At 35.1% G+C, this 16,232-nt stretch overlaps 1 protein-coding gene across 1 annotated transcript in view; it reads right to left on the bottom strand.

Annotated features, from left to right (window-relative positions):
• LOC115411554 (cadherin-12-like) overlaps positions 1-16,232 on the bottom strand; it is a 316,867-nt gene that overhangs the window by 175,566 nt on the left and 125,069 nt on the right. Inside the window, exon 2 of the mRNA XM_030123742.1 lies at positions 14,750-15,215. Within this exon, the coding sequence (XP_029979602.1) occupies positions 14,750-14,998 (249 nt within the window). The 5' untranslated portion in view covers positions 14,999-15,215. The remainder of the gene's footprint in view (positions 1-14,749; positions 15,216-16,232) is intronic.

The following is a 16,232-nucleotide window of genomic DNA, read 5'->3' as shown; positions in this document are numbered from 1 at the left end:
TTGTTTCAGGTACGATATACAGTATGTAGAGTGCACTGTCTGTGTTAAATAAACAGAAAATAGATATGTAAAGGTTGGAATATTGATTATCTATGATATGATCATTTTTACCCCGCCCCTCGAAGGGGTGGCGAGGGCTGTTGTTTTTGCTTTGGTTTGTTTCTTTTGTTGTTTGATTGTTATCACTCTAGCAGCAAAACTGTTGGTTGAATTCATACCGTATTTGGTTTATAGATTGCCAGTGACCCAGAATAGATCTGATTACATTTTGGGAACCGTAGGTCAAATTTAAAATTTTTTAGGAATTTTTTTAAATCTTTTTTTTTTTTCCCATTTACTTATAATGGGTGAAATTTCACATGTCTGTGGCAGCAAAAATATTGGTTGAATTCATACCATATTTGGTTTATAGATTGCCAGTGACCCAGAATAGATGTCATTATATTTTTGGAAAAGTAGGTCAAAGTCAAATTTTTTATGAATTTTTTAAAATCTTTTTTTCCCCATTTTCTTATAATGGGGGAAATTTCATGTCTGTAGCAGCAAAACTTTTGGTTGAATTCATGCTAAATTGACTTTGTAGATTGCCAGTGACCCAGACTGGATCTCATTATATTTTCTGGAACAGTAGGTCAAAGTTCAAATTTTTTATGAATTTTTAAAATCTTCCCATTTACTTATAATGGGCGAAATATGTGCGAGGGGCGGGGTTTATTGTGCCTGGCACCACTTGTTCCAACAGTACTGGAGGAAATAGATTTTCTATGTATTGGAGCAACATAAATGCTCATGAAATTTCTTTTCTGACTCTGTTTTTGACTAAGTATATCTGTCTATGATGCATTTTTGTGATTTTCATTCCAAATAAGACTGTGAATTATGTGCATTGTGGGTACTTGACATTTTACTCATTGTGTTCCATTTTATGTGCAAGGGTTCGGGGGGTTGTGTTAATGCTGATTTGGGTTAATAGGTCTGCTTTACAACGTTTATTGGCTTTTTTATGTTTATTTTTCTTAATGTGACACCATTAGTCAAACCTGTTGGCAGAACAATGCCGAACCTGATTGTCGCTGTTATGTTATAATTGTGTTACAAGGAAGGGGACCTTTGCTCTTTCAAAGTAAAAGTGTTTCCTGGGGTGATAGAAACACATAGAGCAAAATTCCTCCAAAAAGCAAAATTGAAAGTAAATCAATAATACACTTAATCTATCAGTAATACCCCAAGACCTACTTGAAAAATTTTCTGAAAATCATCTCACGACCCCTACTCCCTGCAATTCTGCATTGTTTCAATATTAGTGTAGGGTGCAAGCTGATGAAGAAAATAACACTGCAGAGAAATAAATATTAACACATTATGGAGTCATTTTTAAACGACATTTGGACTAGAAAGAGGTCTATAAAGTGTAATCATATTACTCTCAACAGTGTGAAAACAACACACTCTGTACGTTTACATGAAAACTTTTATTCCTGGTTTAATCTGATTAAAGGTTAGATCCTATTTCAGATGCCCATGTAAACACCTTATTCCAGCTGGAAAAAGAAAAGTTCAGATTCAATTTTAACTCGATTAAAGTCACTGGTTTAATCCACTTTTAATTCCAGTCTACAGTAAATTCTTCCTGGGACATGTAAACCCTTTATTCCGTTTGGACTTTATTCCTTCCATTCTGCACATGCTCAGTGTCTTGTCCTGTTGCGATGACGCACACATTCTGCGCTGGCGGAAGAATATGCAATGCAGTCTAGTCTTACCAAACCGTTCCAGTGGGCTATTCTGATGGGATCTACCAGCCTGGAAAACCCAGAAGGAAGAGTTCATCACTTGTTTTTTATTCATTCATTTGTCATGCACTAATGAGTTCGATAAGTGGGTAAATCACTTTGCACTGCAGTGCACAGATTGCCTTGTTCTCGCAGCCCTTCCATTAGCTTAGCTTAGCCTAGCTTAGCATAATCGCTTCATTCCTATGGTCAGACGTAGCCAGGCTTTTATAGGTGATTTTTTTGTATTTTATGAGTGATTTTGTGAAATTCAGTTCTCCTTAATCATTCCTTTAGTCCGGTGAGGTCAATATGATCACAAATTGAGGCTCAAATCATGGCGATGTGACTTACGGCAGCCATAAAATCTGGGGAAATAAAAACTAATGCAAAGCTAAAACGATAAAGCTAAGCTAATTTAGCGCATGCATCCCTTCCAACAAAAAGATTTTCAAACTTCCGTCAACACAACAGTCCCAAAATTGTATGAGTGCAGTAAGTCGCGGATCTAAAGAAATAATTAGGGAGAATCGGATTTAACAAAATCACTTACAAAAGACAACAAATCCCCTTGAAAAAACTGGCTACATGTGACCATGGAAATGCAGTGACTATGCTAAACTAAGCTAACAGAAGGGCTGCCGGAACCAAATAAACATTTCTCATGTAAACCTTTATTCGTGTTTAACATTTCCATGTAAACAGAAGAGAAAGTATTTTAGTTCCGGATTAATTTCTTTTGGAAAAATAAATCGGATTTAAAAAACATCATGTAACCGTACCCACTGTTAAGTATTTTTACACATTTCACTGTTAATTTTGACACAAGTGAGTAGAATTAACTCTGAAAATTTAACACCAGCCACAGAATAAATTGCACTCTAATTGTGAGTGAGACCAAATGTTATCTGAAACAGAGTTAAATTCAACTCTCTAAGAGTTACATTGACTCTCTGTTTTTTACTGTGTATATTTAAAGATGTGGCGGCTGCAGGAGAACCACCACCACTGTCAAAACACTGACATCAGATCAGTTTTATTTTTAACAGTAATGACTGAAGGATTCATTTTTTGTGTCATTTCACTGTGCTATCTTAAGAAAAGTCTTTGATTGTGACCACTTCAAAACAATGCTGTTGCACTTTACTATTGAATAACATTAATTTCATATGCCGTAAATGACCCAAAAAAAAGCAAAGTAGATAATTCCGTTCTCAATGTTGTGCCATATCTGTAACCTGAATGAAAAAAGAGCAGATAAGAATACCGTTAAAGTGCCGATCGATGAGCAGTATCTGTAAGAGTAGTAGTATCGATTAAAGTCTTAATACCCGTCCCTAGTCATTATGTGACACCTCTGCCTGTTTCCTCATTTGCTGAAATGGCTCAGGATAAAAAAAGGAATGTTTGGTTTTGTTGAAGCAGATCTTTTTTCCTTATTCCAAAACAAAGCACCGTGGCTGTGAGTGTTCGTATTCCTGGTCATATGGCACATGCTGTGATGCCTCCACAATATGGTAGAAATTTCAATAGCAGTATTGTCTTTTGGGAAATTAATTCTGTTGTGAGGCTGGAGAAAAAATACTTTATAATGCGGTGAAACACTTTTTTTTTTTTTTTATCGATCAGTGGAATAAGAAATGAAGACTAATTATTTTCTTTCACTTTCTGCTGTCAATTGTCAGTGCCAAACTCACACTTCATTTTCTACAATTATTTTTTTTTTTTTAAGGAAAAGACTTAATAAAAATGTAAACTCATGGGGTACCATTTTCTATAAATGAGAATTTGCTAAAAATACAATTATAACACATAATGATCACATTATCTCACTTGTGGTATTATAGAGACGTTGGAAATGGGAAATTTAATCTTTCACTGCAAGGTTTTTATTAAAAAAAACAAAACAAAAAAAAAAAAAAAATGCAGAAAAATACTATATACATGGCAACAACACTTCAAAGTGAGTGTTCAAACTAGAATAGAACAGAACAAAATACAATAGGAAGATCAGCTCTTAGCATTAGGCTTGTACAGCATCTGACAAACATGTCATAACAAGTGTAAGTTATTGTAGGAGATAATGAAAGTGAATTATTAGTTAATTTCCCTTACAAAACATTATCAGTTACATAATGTCATATGGGGGCAAACTTTTTTACGAAGAAAAAAATAAGTCGATTTGCATTATTTAAAAAAATAATTAAATGACAATTTAAAAAATGTAATCCCTTTTTCATATAAACTCCAGCATCTGTCCCAACTAAAACTCAGATTAGCACTTGAAAGCTTATTTACCATCCTTTCATTTTAGGATAATTTATTTTGTGGAAAATTTAAGTTGAGACAACAGGGAAATTTGCATCGTTGCAGCAGCATAGTGATAGTAATATAAAAAGTAAAGATTAAAGTAAGATTTATAAGTTTTAAAAAATTACAAAAAATGTGCAAAATATATAAAGCGCACTTTATTTCCTAAATAATTGCCTTAATTGGAAACAGCATGATGCAACAGTTTTTTCAGATACATTTTTTATTGTTGTTTTTTTTTTTAATATAATGTCCTTTTCAGTGGAGTTTTTTTTTTTTTCTTTATAGTAAAGCTGTGAAACTCTTGTCCACTACAGAGAACAAAAATACACTGCTGGGTCTCAGGAGGACAGTAATAATAAATAAGTACAGAAAATATGTGTTTAAAAACAAAAAACAAAGTATCAAGTATTAGAACCATCTGGGCTCATTTTTTGAGGTTCAAACCGATCTGTTCATGTTATGGATTTTCTTGAAGTCAAATCAATAAAAGTTGTGCTAAAGATCATAGAACATCTATAAAAAAAAAAAGTATAGAATTTTCATATTTTTGTTCTTTTCGCTTAATATCATCAGTATTAGATTTGCTCTAATCTCACCAGTTCCTTAACTTTTACTGAACTGAGGTAAGATTTGTCTTGAACGCCATGATTTACAGCTTTCATTCATGTGAAAAATTGTTGCTGTAATCAAATTTATAAAAAAAAAAAATAATAAAATGAATAATAATAATAATAATAATAATGATGATAATAATAATAATAATAATAATAATAATAATAATAATAATAATAATAATATTTTGCTAGTTTGTATGCTAGTGTTTCTTGTTTGGACTTCCGTGAATGTTTATTACACCATTATTTGATATTTTTAAGTGGCATTTTTCATATGTGACATTGCATTCAGTAATTTTACATATTTGTACAAAGTCAGCTTTCAGGTTTTTCTCTGTTTCTCAGGCGTTGTGATACTGATTGTGTTTTTCAGTGAGTCAAGGAAATTGTAAGTTACATTGTGTCATGCCTTGGTGAATAATTCATCCTTTCAAGACACATTTACTTCTCATTTTATATCTTAAACATACATCGTCAGTTCTTAAAATGAGATGATTTGGTCAAGTTGTGTATTGACCCTCTAAAATAAAATAATTGAAACCTCTATGGATTCAATCTTAAAGCACTTCATGGTTTTTAATGATGAATTTGTGTCTTTCAGCATCGTCATAAATGAAATAAATAAATGTTTTTTACACAGAGCAATGAACAACACACACTACCATCGCTCCATTTTTTTTTTTTTTTTGTAACATGATTTGCTTCATGCTACACTCATGAGTATGGCAGGGTGTCAGAATGAGTCCCCGGGTGTCTCTGCTCTCACCTGACGAAGTGTGATACTTTATATTTGGACCCACTGCAAATATAGTCTCATCTATTCAAACCACACAGGAGGGATTGGGTGCTTTTCACTACATTAATACTTTTTGAAATGCACTATTTACAACAGAATATATGATAAATTATACAAACTGACAAAGTGAATAGAGCACCTGTGAGATATAACAAAAATGAAGCTTAAGGAAATCCAGTCCGACTGAAGGGAAACAAACTAAAGGAGTGTATTTAGTACTACTTTGCACCATCATAGTTGCATCATTGTGCCTTTTATTCCTTATGTACTGCATGTAAACGATAGACAGACAGTAGCACCTCCATTTACTGCTGCAAAACTGTTGTCGAGTGTGAACTGGGGTGCCGTAAAGGGGGGTAAACATGGCAAATTCATGGGGCCCTGCACTTCAGGGGGGCCCATAGAGCAGTGGAGGGGGTCTAGTGCAGGGGTGTCAAACTCATTTGAGTTCAGGGGCCACATTCAGTCTAATATGAAATAAAGTGGGCCAGACCAGTAAAATAATATAATAATAGGTTAATAACTTATAAATAATGTCAACACCAAAGTTTTCTCTATGTTTTTGGGTGAAAAAAGTCAAATTCCTTAAAGAAAATGTTTACATCTACGAACTGTACTTGAACATAACATGAACAAATATGAACAACCTGAAAATTCTTAAGAAAAATAAGCGCAATTTTAACAACATTATGCCTTAGTTTATCATTTATACATGTGCATCACAACTTACAGATCACAGTGGATCTACAAATACACAAAACATTTAGGAACAGGCAGAATATTGGTTCAATTCCACATATGCCTCTTAAGAAATTTAATAATGTTTGTATTTCTTCAGGTTATTCACATTTTTTGTAAAAGGATAGTCTGTAAATATAAACATTTTTGTGTAATTTTACTTTGTTTACACTAAAACAAAGACAAAAATTTGCATTTTTCATAATTTACAGGTTGTTATGATTGTATTTCACTGGTCTGACCCACTTTAGATTGAATTGACCTAAAATGATTTTCACATCCTTGATTGCTAATATCATCATTATAATATTTGCATTTCACAAATTCATCCCAGGGGCCAGATTGGACCCTTTGGCGAGCCGGTTTTGGCCCCCGGGGGAGGGAGGGATGGATGGGCTTTATTTCAGACTCATGGTCCACATTAAAAAGCAAGCAGATAAATACAAACACAATAAAAAACATAAAAAAAACCCTCTGGACTTCCAAGAGGCAGTCATACCAGTGCTTCACGAACAGATGAGTAACATACAGCACTATATGCAAGATTTGCCGGCAATAAAATTACAGTATTTTCCGAGTGATTCCGGCGACACATAAATTTAAACATCAGATTTCTCAGCACGGCATGCAATGACTTTACATGATTAGACAGGTTAGGTTAGAAGTAGGGATGTAAACAATTAATCGACTATCAATTAATTGTTGATAAGATTTTGCTCGATTGAAATTACAATATTGTCGGTTAATAGACTTTATTTACGGTGGTGTTTGTGGTATCGACAGTAGGGGGCGCCACTGCCTAAACTAGGCCTCATCTCTGTGGTTGAATATTTGGGGGGAGTGGTCCACCTGTCCACACCTGTCCGAAGGCTGCCGGCTTGTCCGTGCTGCAACACCGCGGCCGGGATAGTCAACGCTTTAGGGACGTGGTGGAGCGAAACCACACCCCCGGCAAAATACACACACATATGTGGGGTCAGTATCGGTCTGGTCCCGGATGGAGTGTTTTCCCTGGAGGTTGGTCTATTCCACAGTCATCTAGATTGTATAGTCAGTAGTCACTTTTCCTTTGGACATCTGCGCAAAACTTTGCCGATATTTACTAAATGTCGAAAAAACAGAAGTGCGTAATGTCAGTTTTTCCATTAAATCACAAATGCGATGATTTATTTATTTGTTGTCGCAAGATGACACGAGAAGTCATTCCATAAACATGGCGACGAACGTAAATATGGTGTTGATTTACAGATATATTCATTATTATTATGTATAACCCCTCTATCCTGTACTAAATTAAAAAATGATTTGGTTTCCTGGTGTGTCCACTCATATCATGTTTTTTTTAAAACTCTTCTTCCTTGTTGTAATGTTCGTCAACATCTTTTTTTAATTCACATGACTCCAGTTGCAGAAAAAGGTCTTTCCATTACAGTTTTGCGGGATATACCATTTGCGCTATGCCCAAAAAACCACCTCTTGCTAGTGCAAAAACTTTTATCCTGATCCAGGCTACAGTATGTAAGGTATGTTGGTAACCCCGGTGGCCATGGGAAAATAGCAGGATGGGGGTGGGGGCGTGGGGGGCACGGCATCTCCCTGCTGAAATCTTGCTCCATCGTGTCAGGTAGTGATGTAAAGTCAGAAATGCCCATTTCTTCTAAACTGCTCCTCTTCAGATCCATTTATTTTGTTTAATTTCTCCGCATAATTTATTTAGTTCCACTCCATAAATGTCATTTCCTGTACTGTATCCAATGGAACGATAAATCAGTCATTAAGGAATATGACCTGCTTTTTTCATGAAGAATATAAACAATATTTAGCTTTTATTCTTATAGACCCCACTGAAAGAGAAACTCACAGTCTCAGGAAAATTGCCGCTTATCAGTTAATCAATTGATAAGGTCAACCAACTAATGATTAATGAATTAATCGATAATTTGCATTCCGAGTTAGAAGTTGTGAAAATTTCATGTAAGGCGTAGAAGCTGGGTATTGAACGTTGAAAGCATGTTAAGTTTCACTTTTGCCTCATGCCAGCATTAGTTATGGACTGCACCCCCACATATCGATGGCCAAAATACAAAACCTCCTATCTGGAAAAAAAAACACTTTTTTCAGCAAACAAAAAAAACGTGGATCTTGGAGGATTCTGTTGGGTTTCTGTAAATTGGTTTAGAGTCTGGTTTTGACCAACTCTATATGTAAAGTATCATGAGATAACTTTTATGATTTGACGCTATATAGATAAAATTTGATTGATTGATGATTTAGCTTTATTATAGTATAGTCTTTGTTGTTGTTGTCAGGTGACCTTCATGTCATAAGAGAGGCGGGATTATCTTGCAGATAGACGGAAGATGTGGAGTCATCCTTGTTCTCACCATTTAATGTGGAAACTCAAAATCTGAAAATTTGCAGATAGGAGGTTTTGTTTTTGGCCATCAATATATAACTGCTGCCCCTACTCTATATACATAACCCCCCCCGTTCCAAGAAATCAAGAAGATATTGAATTTTCTGAAGGGCCCACAATGTTTAGCTTTCATGGGGCCCACAATTGCTAGCGGCGCCCCAGAGTGTAAATAATAAAGAAAGAAAAAAAAAAACAGTTTCTGTTCAACTCGGCTGCCAACAGAAATAAAAAGAAGGCTTACAATAATTGTTTTCTGATTTAGCCCAGAGGGACGCTGTGCTCTCTACTGTTCAGATCACTAAATGGAAATCAGGTGCACACTGTGAGGTGAATGCATTACCACAATTAGGCATTGATGAACTACCGGTCAGGAGTTTGTTACACGTGACTCACAACCCATTAGAGTTCATTTACGCGCCTTGCAAATCAAGCCGTTACTTTAAACTCGGTCCCTGGCGCCGCTTTAACTCCCTCCAAGACATGTCACTTACGCCCCCGCCATCCCCCATTTCAGGCACTATCGGTACAACTTTTATCCCGTTACAGCTCCAGTCGTTTCAGACGCAAAAGCTTTTTTTCCCATAAGGTTTTCTTGACAAAGGTCTGAGATCTCATCTCCAAATGCTTTTCATATGGCAAAGAATCAGTCAATTATTTTGAGGCAGTGCAGCGGCCCAGGATTAAGTGACTTAGGAGTGCAGCAGACAGCGCACCCCCCCCCCCTTCTTCTGCTTTTTAGCCTCAGAGACTTCAACAAACAGCGCGGCTTGTCAGGGCTGATTGCAGCGGCACTGGGGCAGATAAGTCAGTCTTACTATTATCCTACGTAAGCTAGGAGTGCCAAATTACAACTTTAGCCTTAAACCCCCACAGAGTTTACTTAAGAATGTCTTAAGCCACAGAGGAGGATAAAAAAAAAAAAAAAATCCTATAATAAAAACCGAGTGGCCGGGGTTTGAGGAGTGACAAAGAGCGGTATGTCTTTTGGCATGTGTGTATATGTCAGTCTGAATTCAGTTCGGGGTATTGGGCCGCTCTGCCGTCTTTTTATTGCTGTCAGCATCTTCTCTGGCTCATAACTATGATGTTCTGACAGCTTTACGGCGACTGTAATTTGAATTTATTTCGACCACGCCATCGATTCGACGTCATATGTATCTGCTAGTCTAACACAGAGATGTTGGCACAGCTGCATTAGCATATATTGATCATTTTACCCATGACCAAGATCATTAATATCTTAAAACACTAATAAACCTTTTTACAATAAGGGCATTATGAGATTAAATCACTGAGCCTAAGCCAAAGGGGCCAAAAGAGAATATTCAACAACTTGAGCCAAGGAGGTAGATGTGGTAGGTGCACGGATATTCCAAAGTGGATTATATGGTCGATGTTATGTATTTGAATTGTAAACAAAAACAGACATCTGGTTATGAAAATTAATGTTCGATCGTACAGCCCTGCAGCAGCTGTAGGTCTCCGGAGATCACGCGAACGTGCCACGCATGATGGACACGAGCTGCACAATGTTGCTTTGCACGGTGGAAAATGAGCCGGAGGTCAGGCCGACGTGAGCGAACGGTGCAAAAACAGCCGCGATGCTAATGACGGCGCTGAACTCACAGTCCAAGTCGGCCACAGAGAGAGTAATTTGTGCTCTGAACAACCCTAAAAAGCCCCGGTTGGAAGTACTTGGGATTTTCTTTCTCTTAGGAGATCAGTAGACGGCTAAATTGTGGAACCAGGGGATAAAGTTGTCTGCAAGCTGCGGTCGGACAAAGCTTTCCTTCTGACAGACTTAAAGTTACAGGCTTAAAACTAGACCAGGGGTGTCAAAACTGTGGCCTGTGGGACAAAAGCAGCCCACCAAAAGGTCAAATCCAGCTCATGATATCATAATAAACTGCAAACATAACATAGAACATATAGTAAACAAGTGATGCCGTGCACAACAAACCCCACCCCTTGTACTTATTTTGGCCATGATAAGTAAATGGGAAGAATGAAAAAATTGATTAAAAAAAATTTTGAACTTTGACCTACTGTTCCCAAAATGTAATGAGATCCATTCTGGGTCACTGGCAATCTATAAAGTCAGTTTGGTATGAATTCCCCCAATAGTTTTGCTGCTAAAGACATTTGAAAGTTTGCCCCTTATAAGTAAAAAAAAAAAAAAAAAAAAAAATAAAAAAGGGGGGGGGGGGGGGGGGGGGATATAAAAATTCATATAAAATTGAAACTTTGATCTACCTTTCCCAAAATGTTATGAGATCTATTCTGTATGACTGGCAATCTATAAACCAAATTTGGTATGAATTTATTTGTTAGTTTAGCTGCTACACACATTTGAAATTTCGCCCATTATAAGTAAATGGGGAAAAAGAAAAAATAACTAAAAATTCATTAAAAAAATTAACTTTGACCTACTTTTCCCAAAATGTAAAGAGACCTATTCTGGGTCACTGGTAATCTATAAACCAAATTTGGTATGAATTCAACAGTTAGTTTTGTTGCTAGAGTTTTAACAAAAACAAACCAAACCAAAAACAATACCCCTTGCCTCCCCTTTGTTGGTAATAATCTATTTTTCTTTTCCAGAAGCCTGTTACTAAAAGTTTTGTGCCTTTTGTGCATCCACTGTAAATCTATAAGTTGTAACGCACTTGTGTAAATTATAAGTTGAGGCATAATATTGTTGTAATTCACTTTTCTCATGACATTTCAGGTTGTTCATGGTTGTAAATATTAACTTTTTCATATAGTAATTAAACCTATAACACCAAACATATCATATTTGATACATGAGTTTTGAAGCCCTCTATATGATCAGCATGATTTTTTTTTTTCTTGAAAAACATGATGTATACAATTAGATACATGCAATACACAGATAATCCACCAGGGGGAGGAATTCGTTCACCAGAGGCCTTTCCAGTGACACTACAAGACTGTCATTAATGAGGAAAGAGGCAGAACTTTGACAATTTTGAAAAGGAATTACCAATTTTTTAGACATGTTTGTGTTACATTATGTTTTTGTTTGGTCAAAAATAATATTTGCGCATTGAGACCTGATGTATCAAATATGATACAAAACTTAAACTCATACATGGAAACTGATATTTGAGAAAGGACCAATAAAGGCTCCAGTTTCGAAGAATTAGAATTTTCTGTCAATGATTTAATGGTCCAGGCTTTACAGGGTTAACATTTTTTGCAGTAAAAGCCGGATAAAATTTTTGGAATTATCATTCGTCATAGCAACACAACATACACCATCACAACGCCGTTTTCAGTACGATTTAAGCTTCACAAAGATGAAGGAAGAGAAAGATTAAAGAAGGAATAATTTCTGAAATAGATAATAACATCTCTTATCAGTTTGTCAAGACAAAGCCTAATTAAAAGTTTAGTAAAGGTTTTCAGAAAATTCCTACTGGCTTGGCTCAGGGTCCCACACCGCGGCATAATCATACACAAACGTATTGATGCAGGAATAATTCTGGCTCAACCAATCTGGAACCTGCATCATTATACATCGTGATCACAGTATCGCCTCAGATCCCTTGGAACATCAGCAAAGGTGATACTAGAAATTGTATCTGAGGGTCCCAGGTGGTCCCTGTTCTCATGCAGTGGAAATGAAAGGAAAAGATAACCACAGTATAAGTGTGTTTTTATGTAGAGTCCATCACAACATCAGAGCATATGTTAGCGCAGAAAGTGATATACTGCAGGTAATATAGTAACTTATACACCAAAAGGAGGGATAATCAGAACACAGGTCAGTTGAAATGTCCATTTTTATTATGGTTTTGCACTGTTTAGGTGTATGTGTTTAAAATTGTCAAAAGCCCAAAGTGACTCGATAGCTTTTTGTACACTACTGGCCCGTCGTATGATTCTCTGTAAGTGAAAGGAACCTCTAGCACCCACCTTTGCAATGGGTGCATGATTTACTTTTCTTTTCATAGTTGGAAAAGATCAAGTTTTCTGTTCCTGGACAAATTAATTTGTTTGATCAACAATGGAATCCTTTTTTTTTCTACTGTCAACAAGAGTGTCCTGTTGTCTCTTATGTCCGCTTGATGGAGAATTTAGTTATTAGTATACTTTATATTAACCCTCAATCAGCCCTGAGCATTGGAAAGTGGAGTCGATAATATTTATTTTGTTGTTGTTTTTGTTTTGCTTTTTTTTTTTTAATCTCTTTTTTGTGTTTTACTAGGTCTGTAGGTTTGTTGTATATTTTTTAATGAGTCTGTGTGGTCCCATATGTCTAAGTACATGTTTATGTAAATGTATAACTTAAAATTTATTTTGGATAAGCTTCTTCCTACTCCCCGTCAGGCACAACAGTTGTTCTTTTTTTCTATTATTCTATTTTTAATTTTTGTTTGTTTCATCATTATTATTTTCCCCTCTGTTTTGTATTATGTTTATCTGAAATAAACTAAACTTAAAAAAAATGTTTAAAAGTGTGTTTATGACTAGGGGTGTAAGAAAATATCGGTTCTGCAATATATTGCGATATTTGATTTCACAGTTCCGTATCAATATTTAAAATTACTGTATCAATATTTTTAGGTATTTATTCAAATGCAGATATTGTAGAGGTTCATTTTTGTTTTTTTGTTTTTCTTTTATGTATATATTTTATTTATTATTTAACACTTATTTTTTTTATGAAATAATGTTAGTTCCTTTGTTGGGATTGCACAAAAATAATGTTATGATGTTAGTTCTGAACTAATAGAATATGAACATTTGAGCAGGACCTTAAATTGTAATGTCTGTAAAACAGAATTTCAATTTGAACAAAGGAACATTTTGTGATATAACATTAGATCCTGTTGTGATCAAATAAAAATGTGTTTAGTATTTGTGCAGATTTCTGGTGTAATTCAGTTCTTCCAGGAAATAATCATTTAAAAAAAAAAAGAAACAAAAAATTGGCTTTTTAACAATATCGTGATATTTCGTATCATGATCCTAGTATTGTGATTTGTATCGCATCGCCAGATTCTTGCCAATACACACCCCTATTTATGACTAAATGTACAAAAATACATCTTCAGATAGTTCAGACATTGTATTTTTGGCCAATTTTGACAACATTATACCGTTAGATCAGGGGTGTCTAACATGTAGCTCCCCAAAGAGTCCAGTTTGGCCCCTGGGATGTTTTTGCCAAGTGCAAAAATTCCACAGTCTTGAATTAAATTAAGCAAAAAAAAAAAATTTAGCTTGAATTAAGGAAAAAATCTTGAATTAAGCCAAAAAAAAAAAAAAAACTTCAATTAAGTAAAAAAAAAAAAACTTCAATTAAGTAAAAAAAATCTTGAATTAAGCCAAAAAAAATCTAGAATTAACAACTTAATTTTTTTTCTTTGTTTTAGTGAAAAAATATTAAATTATGAAAATATTTACATTTACAAACTATCCTGAAACACTAAAATTTGAATAACCTGAACAAATATGAACAACCTGAAATGTCTAAAGAAAATTCAGCACAATTTTAACTCTTTTCTGCCTGTTCCTCAGTGTTTAGTGCCTTTGTAGATCTGATCCATAATGCACATGGAGAAATGATAAGTTGAGGCAGAATATTGTTAAAATTGCACTAAATTTTCTTAAGTTTAATTTCAGTTTCAGTTTTTTGTTTTTTGATTATAAACGTAAGTATTTTCATAATCTAATGTTTTTTTTTTTACACTAAAACAAAGACAAAAATTTGGAGCTGTCATTATTTATAGGTTATTATGTTATTATTTTTCTGGTCCGGCCCACTGGAGATCAAATTTAGCTGAATATGGCCCCTGAACTAAAATAAATTTGACACCCCTGCATTAGATGGATGTAAAAACAGTACAATGCTCTCACAACATGTACACAAAATATAAAGTAACATCTTTAACAACTTTAACTTTCTTTGTTGTTCTTTGTTTTGTTCCATTCCCTGTTTTTTGTTACTTCCTATAACTTCCCTCTTTTTTTTTTTTTTTTTTTAACCACTGGCTCTCTTTTCTCAAGCTCCTTACAGTGATTTACGACCTCACCGGCGCCATAAAAACCGAGGAAAAATGAGGCTCCTTACCTTGCCCACGTACTGCGGGTCTGACCCCATGTACTCCTCCAGCACAAAGAACTGGTTCCACACCCAGCCCCTCTTGACCCGCTGAAATCCCGCCGCCCCATTCCTCATCGGGCCCGCCGAGCTCCTCGTGTGCTCCCTCGCCGTCTTGCTCCGTCCCAGCGGCGGCGATGAAGGTAGACGCAAAGAAGAGACTGAGCCTTCTTCAACGAGTATCCAGAGGAACAGCAGCAGGCAGTTCCTTGTTAGCATTGGCAATCTGTGAGGTTCAGGCCCCCGAGTTAAAGTCCGGCGATGAGAACCGAGCCACGTTGAAACCACTAATGGACACGGTTACGGGGGAACGAGGGTGTAGAAGACGAGGGGAGGGGGGGGTGGGGTGGGGCGACTGTGCCGGGCGTAGCCAACCCCAATTGCACTTTCCTTGGGTTTGGAAGAATTCCACTCAGTTGTTTATGGAGCTCATCACCTGCAAGAGAGAGAACAAATGTAGAGTTTACAAGGGCTGCTCTCTGTTGAATCTCTATTAACTGACAGTATTAACCCTTTATAGGGATCACAGGAACACTCCGAAAGTCCAGATTTCAACCTTAGTATGTTATTGGAGGGCATAACAAGAGTTTGTTACTTTTGCGTTTTATTGTAATGTAGAAAATCAAGGTCATTGAAGTCGTCATATTTGATTCAATGCCCATAAGTGGCAAAAAAAAAATAAAAAATAAAATAAAAATTAAAAAAAATTATATGTAAAATAATACAAGAAAAACACATTACAAAATGTTTTTTTTTTATGTATAAAATCAAGGTCATTGAAGTTATCATATTTGATTCCATGCCCATAAGTGGCAAAAATTTTAAAAAAAAAAATAAAAAATTTTTAAAAAATTATATGTAAAATAATACAAGAAAAACACATTACAAAATGTGTTTTTTAATGTAGAAAATCAAGGTCATTAAAGTTATCATATTTGGTTCCATGCCCGTAAGTGGCAAAAAAAAAATAAAATAAAATAAAAAAATTATATGTAAAATAATACAAGAAAAACAAATTACTTTTTTTTTTTTATGTAGAAAATCAAGGTCATTGAAGTTATCATATTTGGTTCCATGCCCGTAAGTGGCAAAAATTAAAAAAAAAAAAAAAAAAAAATTCCAAAAATTATATGTCAAATAATACAAGAAAAACACATTACATTTTTTTTTTATGTAGAAAATCAAGGTCAATAAAGTAACCATATTTGGTTCCATGCCCATAAGTGGCAAAAATGAAAAATAAATTTTAAAAAAATCCAAGAATTATATGTAAATAATCCAAGTAAAACACATTACAACAACATAAGTGCTGATACAGACTTATACAAGAAAAGTACAAGAAAAAAATACAAGAAAAACACGTTAGGTGCTAGGAACATGTATTTTAGGACATTACAAAAACATATATAGGACACTGAGAAATACTCTGAAATTCAAAATTTCAAAAGTGTGT

This window comes from Sphaeramia orbicularis, chromosome 20 (assembly GCF_902148855.1).
Source record: "Sphaeramia orbicularis chromosome 20, fSphaOr1.1, whole genome shotgun sequence".
In the NCBI taxonomy this organism is placed as follows: domain Eukaryota; kingdom Metazoa; phylum Chordata; class Actinopteri; order Kurtiformes; family Apogonidae; genus Sphaeramia; species Sphaeramia orbicularis.
Note: the sequence above shows the minus strand (reverse complement) of the source record. Positions and strands in the feature narration are given on the sequence as shown.